The sequence below is a fragment of the Cariama cristata genome, unplaced genomic scaffold, assembly GCF_000690535.1.
Source record: "Cariama cristata isolate BGI_N322 unplaced genomic scaffold, ASM69053v1 scaffold12093, whole genome shotgun sequence".
NCBI lineage: Eukaryota > Metazoa > Chordata > Aves > Cariamiformes > Cariamidae > Cariama > Cariama cristata.
Genome location: NW_009610211.1, coordinates 63,797 through 70,550, shown reverse-complemented (window position 1 = coordinate 70,550; position 6,754 = coordinate 63,797). Strand labels below are relative to the sequence as shown.

Here is a 6,754-nt window from a genome sequence, read left to right as displayed (position 1 = left end):
TTTTTCTCCCTCTAAATAAAAGCAGACATTTCTTTTGTTCTGCTGTGACGCTGTGGTTAAGGTAAAGAGAAACATATCCCTAAACTGTGCCTAGCTCACCGAGTATTAATGCTGTAGGGCCATTTCTAGCACTATAGACTCTAAATTGCTCCAATCTCAGGATAAAATAGTTTGCCTTTTTGCATACAATAAGTGAACTGTTACAGAAGCATCCTGTGTGTATCAATGGTTTGATAATCTAGCACAGGGAAAAAATGCATTGTTCATTTGTGGGCTTGTTTGGCATGCCTGCTGTGTAAAGGTGGAAAAAGACCTATTTCTTCCTGTATCAGTTACTTTTTCCTTATCAAAGTAGGAAAATAATTCAGTCGGAGAATAGTGCCAAGCCATTTATTTTAGAGAAATCTGTTTTATAGCATAGATTTCAGTTTAAAAAAAAAATATTCAGGGAAATCAAAAATTACTCTCCTGCCTTGTAGTATTCAAAGTGTGGTATTTATTCAGGGCTGTGCTAGTATTATCTTCTATTACAGAGGCAAAGCTCTTGGAGTAACATTTCCAGAGAACTCTCCAGATTTGACCTGGTCAGGCTTTGTTCTGACGAGTGAACGGGTAGGCACGTGTGCCTCATCGTGCAGGAAAACTGTCTGCTTGGAATACTGTACACAGCCAGGCTATTTCTGAGAGGATTTAAATAGGGATGGTGCAAACCCAGCTCTTTAGATGTCATTTTCCAATAACATGTTGAATGGAAAGAGCCTGGTTGCCTAGGTAACAGGCCAGAGTCACTTGGCAAGATTTGTTGTAGTTAATGAAATGATAAAAGGGAAAGGATGATGAATCCGATTGTTTTAAACTCTTAGGAGTAAGCCACCATGAATATGGGGATGGGGAAAGCATATGTTTAAGTCTGGCTGGGAAGCTGAGGAAGTAAAATCTAGAATGGTGAGGAAATACACTCTGAGTGGCTTCGGTAACAATGCCTGGAGTGTCAGATGTGCTTGGGAATGTTGTTTTGGCTGGTTTGGGGGTATTTTTGCAAGCAGCCCTGGCCAGTTGGGGTGGATGGAAGGTGCAGTTGCAAGAGACATCTGGGGGTCAAGGGGTGGTTACTGGCTGTGAGGCTGTGGAGAAGCTTCCAGAAGGAGGTGGGCTGCCCACATGGACAACAGCCAATTGTCGGGTGCTGCCTGTATGAATGAACCAATCAGCTGGGTGTTGTCAACCCTGTGGCAGAGGGCGGGAAGACTCGCTAGGAGTGCTGCATGCCCTGAGGAGAGACCCGGGGGCACCGGTCTGTCTGGCTTCTCCCTCAGACTTGGGAGGTTGTACAACTCATAAATCTAAGATTAAAGTGTATCTGAGTCGATCAAGGCCCCACGCTGTCAGTTTGGTTTTGAACAGCGAGATCAAAGCGTGGCCAAGAGCAGATGCATGGATGTGCAGTACTTTAGAAAAGAAATGTGGTAGGAAATGGCTGTTTGGAGATTAGCTCTTGTTCAGACTCATTGAAGCAGTAGTGTAGCTTTAGAAATATATTCTTTAACATTGACGAGTAAGCTTTATACTGTCCCATTGCAGACTAGTTTAAAGGAATGTCCCGGTGTGGTTCAGGCCTACCCCATGTGACAAGGTGGAGGCTTGCTTTCTCACTTCAAGAGAAGTGGGTAGCAGCAGTGAATTTGAAAAATGGATGCTATAAGTAGCATTTGGAGTTCTAGCTTGCCAGTAACTGTAGGTAATCTCTTGTGCATATTGGGTGATCTGAAATTCATGGCACATGTGAAACAATTAAGAAGGCTGAGTGAAGCAAAAGGAGGTTACAGAACCTTTTCTTAACTCAGATCTATTGATCTGGCTACTAATGAAAGTTAAAACCACTTGTAAAAATACTACTCTTACTAAAGATATTGAAGACCACGTTTTCTGCTCTGTAGATAAATGAGGAAACAACTATAACTGTGTCCTAGTTTTAGCAAATACTGATTTTTCTGCTTGCTTAGCTTGTAAAAAATGTGCTGCTTCATAGTGTTCAGTGAATGGTTCCTCACTTGAAGAAAGTGAGGGAAGATCAATGAAGAAAGTCCTATTGTGCAAAGTATTAGCATCTCAATGAAGAATTGAGCTCCTGTAGTCAGGCAATTTCCAAGTGGGGAGCAGTTCTGTAACACTTTCTTCTCTACCTCCTGCATTAAATAAGGAATAAAATATATGCATCCTATAAAGAGTTTCCATGGAGCTGGATTGTTTTAATTGGATTTTCATAATTTTTGCTTTTTACTTATTCATGTGAGAGTATATGGTGCTGACAATGAATAAAGTTTGTGTGCAAAGTTTGCAGAGTTACTTTCTTCATGCAGTTGAACTTGGGAATTGGAAGCAGCCATGGATGAATTTTAGTCTTCTGTACAGTTATGAAGGCTGGGCAAGGAATATATTTCTTCTGGTTCTGTCCAGTACAAACTCACCTTTAAAATGAGAAGAAAAAAAGGAAATGGTCTGTTCACTTATGGATATCACATGAGTCTTCTAAAAATAGCACAGATTATTTTAAGTAATTCAGTATTTCAGATATATGTTCTTTTCTCACTGAAGGACATTCAACTGTATTAGAGACTTTTCTGCTAAATAAACAAGGAGCTCTTCAGGTTTCTCATAAAATAGACCAACCCATTTTGCTCCATTACTAGGCTTTTTTCCTTCTGTTGAAATATCTGGTCTGCCTTTAGGGCTCCAGTGCAGAGTGGAAAGTTGGGTTCTGTTTCACTTATGTACTCCTATTCCTGGGTTATACTCCTTACTGGAAAGGCTTCATCTAAAATGGGTGCGAAGGGAAGGCATTCACAACATGAAGCAAAGAACAAGAGGTGTGAAGATGTGTAAAGACCTGACAGAAATACTTATTAATTGCTGTATACTAAAGTAAGGCTTGTCACGCTTTGAGCATGAGATACTGCTATCTGGTTTGTGTTTTCTAGGAAGTCTTTCCATATAGAGCCTCTATTTTGGTGGTCAAGTAGGAAGCAGCTCATGAAGTAAGCTCTTTGGCACTGCAAGTCTAGAATCCGCCACGCAGCTCCTAGGGTTATATTTCAAAATACATTAATAGGACATAACTGCTTTATTAATAAAGTATTAAGGATGTATGTTTCTTCGTAATCAAGAGACTCTGCATGGAGTTTCAAGAATGAGGTTGGTTGCATAGATCCTCAATACAGGTTTGGAACTGTCTGTGCTGGTGATGAGACTGATCTTATGAAGGACTAGCACAGTTTGGAGAAAATGTGTCTCTGACATTTGAGTTTGTGGTGTTGAGTCAAACTGTCTGAAAAAAAAATAAATCTGGTCACATACTGTCTCTAACAATTTTGCAATCTCTCTGCATTACTATACCTCAGGTGTGTTTTATTTACTGGCCCAAAATAATCAACCTCTGTGCACAAGTCTCATTATAAAGACATCAAAATTAAGTCTCGCTGCAAGAACATTGCATTTTATAATGCTCAGTGTGGTTTCTCAATGGATTAATTAACATAACTCTTAATAAGACAACTTTTATGATCTTCAAATTGAAATTTAAATGAATAATGATATATTTTTTAATACTAATCAGTTAATATGTGTACCAGTTTATGCATCATTAAAACTATAAAAAGTATTTGCATGGAGTATATTTCCCTTTAAGTGTGGTACACTAAAATACTTTCTCTTTTCTATTTCTGAGACTTTAGTATTACAGAAAATACTGAAAATATATTTTCTAAATAAGCCTCTCGGTAAGCAGTGTCATCTGCTACACTTCAAGTGTTTGTGCACCTCCTTTTATCACACAACAGCTTATCACTACTGTGAATTAGCAAATTGCTGCAGGATAGGAATACAATGGGTATGTGCGTAGGAGCAGCCATTGCACTGCTGGCTTCCAGCCTTGATTACCTTATTGTAATTTGTGTTCAATACAATTTTCAAATGTGCTGTGGAAGAGGGCAAGCCCCAGCATAATTAGAGATTGGATCAGAATGCAAATGCAAAATCCCTAGTTGAGAATGCCTGTGTAAAATTCAGTATTTATTACAATTTGGTGTTGCTTTGACATAATTTTTGTTTGCTTTGTCTTGCTGGTTTTGAACTTACTCATTTTCATTTCAGTTTTCATTTCTTTGAGTTGTCAGAAAAGAGTAAACTGGGTGTTAGATTTTTTCATGGTATTTTTCAATTATGAATGGTTTTGAGGTCCCTGCTAAAAGCGTAGTATTGAATCTGCAAAGGTAATATATACCTATTTTAATGCTATTGATAAGCACTTAAAAGGCATCATTACAGTGAATCTGCTTTAGCCTTTTGTCAGATGTATTTTTATGTAATATTGTGTACTACTTTTTGAAATACTGATGCCTTTTAAATCATTTGTTTTCCTTTTAAAGGAGAAAGGGAGGGAAAACCAAAAAGAACTAAACATATTTGGGGTAGCTTCCTCCTTGAAAGACTGCTTCTTGTGGCTCTTAAAAAAAAAAAAAAAGACGCGGGGGGGGGGGGGCATGACAAGAGAATAAACCCCATGCGTGCAGTCCTTAATATGCTAACCCTCTCATTTTTTTTGCAGGAAATCCTGGCTGAGTAAAGTCGGAAGCCCAAGTTCTCGCATAGATCGAACAAACTTTTCCAATGAAAAGGAGATTTCCAAGCTTGAATTCTCAGGATTTAGCACTAGATACTAATAAAAGAAAACATCACTAAGCACAAAACTATGATGTTTCTGCTGTGTGGTATTTTCTGTGCCTCCATAAAATGTCACAAGAGCATTTGGATGCTTTCTATACTAGAGATAAATATTAATAACCCCTGTTCATATGAAGTAAGAATTCTTAGTTGATATATTAGGCACTTTACACCATGAATGTCAATATCTAGTATCTAAAATGCTGATAGCTAAGTTATTGTATTTTGAAAGCTAGATTGAATGGTTAAGTGTCAGTGATTATTTGTGCACAACAAGACTTGTTATATATTACCATATGGCACCTAATCTTTACACTGTGATTCATGTTTTAGATGCAAAATAATAAATTTATGTTCTGCTGTTTGTAATCTCACCAAAAATACTTAACTGCTGAGCTGGAACAGAGACCTATTGTAACAGTTCTGTATTATAGATCATGTTATTTATAATAATTGGTTAAGATATAGTGATAATTTAAAATAAATGTATATTGCCTCAAATTAAGATTATCTAACCAGCTGTGGTTTAAAATTCTCTATAATAATGCAGATAAGCCTTAGAACAAGGTGATGAAACGTGTGGCCTCTCAGCCCTTTTTCCTTGTCTACCTACAGCTGACATCCATACTGACTACAAAGAATGTTTTGATGGTTTTGCTTTTTTGACATTCTTACTAAAATGTAAGTCTTCAGTTATTTTCCTTATGGATATGTATTTGCTCCTTAGTTAGGAATGTATGTTGGAACCTCATTCAACATGATGCACCCACATATCTCATATTGAGTATGTGAAAGGTCCTGAGAAACTTTAGTTTTGTGCTTGCAATAAATATTGGATAAGTCTTCGCAGTAGTGGATCTAGTTCTCATCTATAGTGCTCTTTTCACAGGCACCAAGGAGTCTGTCAGGCTTGGAGCAGACCTATATCCTCACTTCTGAAGTACTTCTCTGTCAGGATTAGTACAGACTGGAAGACTTTGGTTAGATCTGATATATCCAAGCAGGCACCTGAGTGATCTGGCAATACTCAGTTAATCAAGGCTGGTGCCATCATGCTGTGATGGAGGCTCATGCTGTAAGTCCCCGAGAAGTCTGTAGTACAGTAAAGCGCAGTAATGCTGCAGTAATGTGGTCACAGGGCCTCAGGCTGGCTCCGAGCATGGGCTGAGCCTGCTGTTGTCTGCCTGGGCTTTATCCTCTAAGGTGCCCTTCATGATGATACTTAAGCTGGTATTGCCACTGGCTGGTCTGTACCTCTTCTAAGGGTAGGTAGTGTCAATTTAGGCAACATCATCAAATTTGCAGTTCACTTTTTTAATTTCAGGAAAGGACATCTCATAACTTAAGCATTGTGCTTTTTCATCTGCACAGAACAAGGTATGTGTAGAAGGGCATTTCTACTGACTACTAGATTTATTTTCACTGAGCCTTTGTGCATTAAACAGTAAAATCTCCTTTCTAGAATTTGCAGGAGTTATTTATAAATACTGTTATAGTTCAAACTGTGCTTGACTGTGATTATACACAAGCATCCTTTGTTGAAGTCATTGTCAATAACTCTTGTTCAACTCAAATGGTAAATGGCAAAGTTCAAAAGTAGTGGTAGCGCAATAGCTGTTCCATCCTCTCCGAAAATTGTATCCTGCCGAACATAAGTAGTTTACATCTTCCTTGAAGCTACCTGGCAGAAGATAGTCCCTCAAAGGCGTTTCCAGCCAAGTTGCTTTGCTCATGTTTTAAGCAACAATGATACAGGAAGGCAGAAAACAAATGGGACATTAGATACACAGGAAGAGGAGTCAAAGATGAAATTGTTCTTTTGTGTTGGCATGGGTGGAGCTGGATGCTCACAAGGACTCAGTAATCTTACCCTAACTCCATTAGAAATGCAAGGCTTGAAGAGTGGGAAGCAGCCATTTAAAGTGCTTTTGGGGGTAGAAAACTTTGAGAAAGTTGAAAGATGAAGAAAGCTGTATGTAACTTTCTCACATATTGAAAACAAAAAATACTTGAAGTTTTGATGAGCCTTACACTA

The 6,754-nt window shown here is 38.3% G+C and overlaps 1 protein-coding gene across 1 annotated transcript; it reads left to right on the top strand.

The window, feature by feature from the left end:
- Nucleotides 1-4,603: 4,603 nt before the first annotated feature.
- LOC104159797 (acylphosphatase-2) lies at nt 4,604-4,718 on the top strand (the record flags this gene model as incomplete). The annotated part of the gene is made up of 1 exon (XM_009697800.1): nt 4,604-4,718. A coding segment is annotated over one exon (115 nt), but the record flags the coding sequence as incomplete, so codon positions are not given.
- Nucleotides 4,719-6,754: the final 2,036 nt, after the last annotated feature.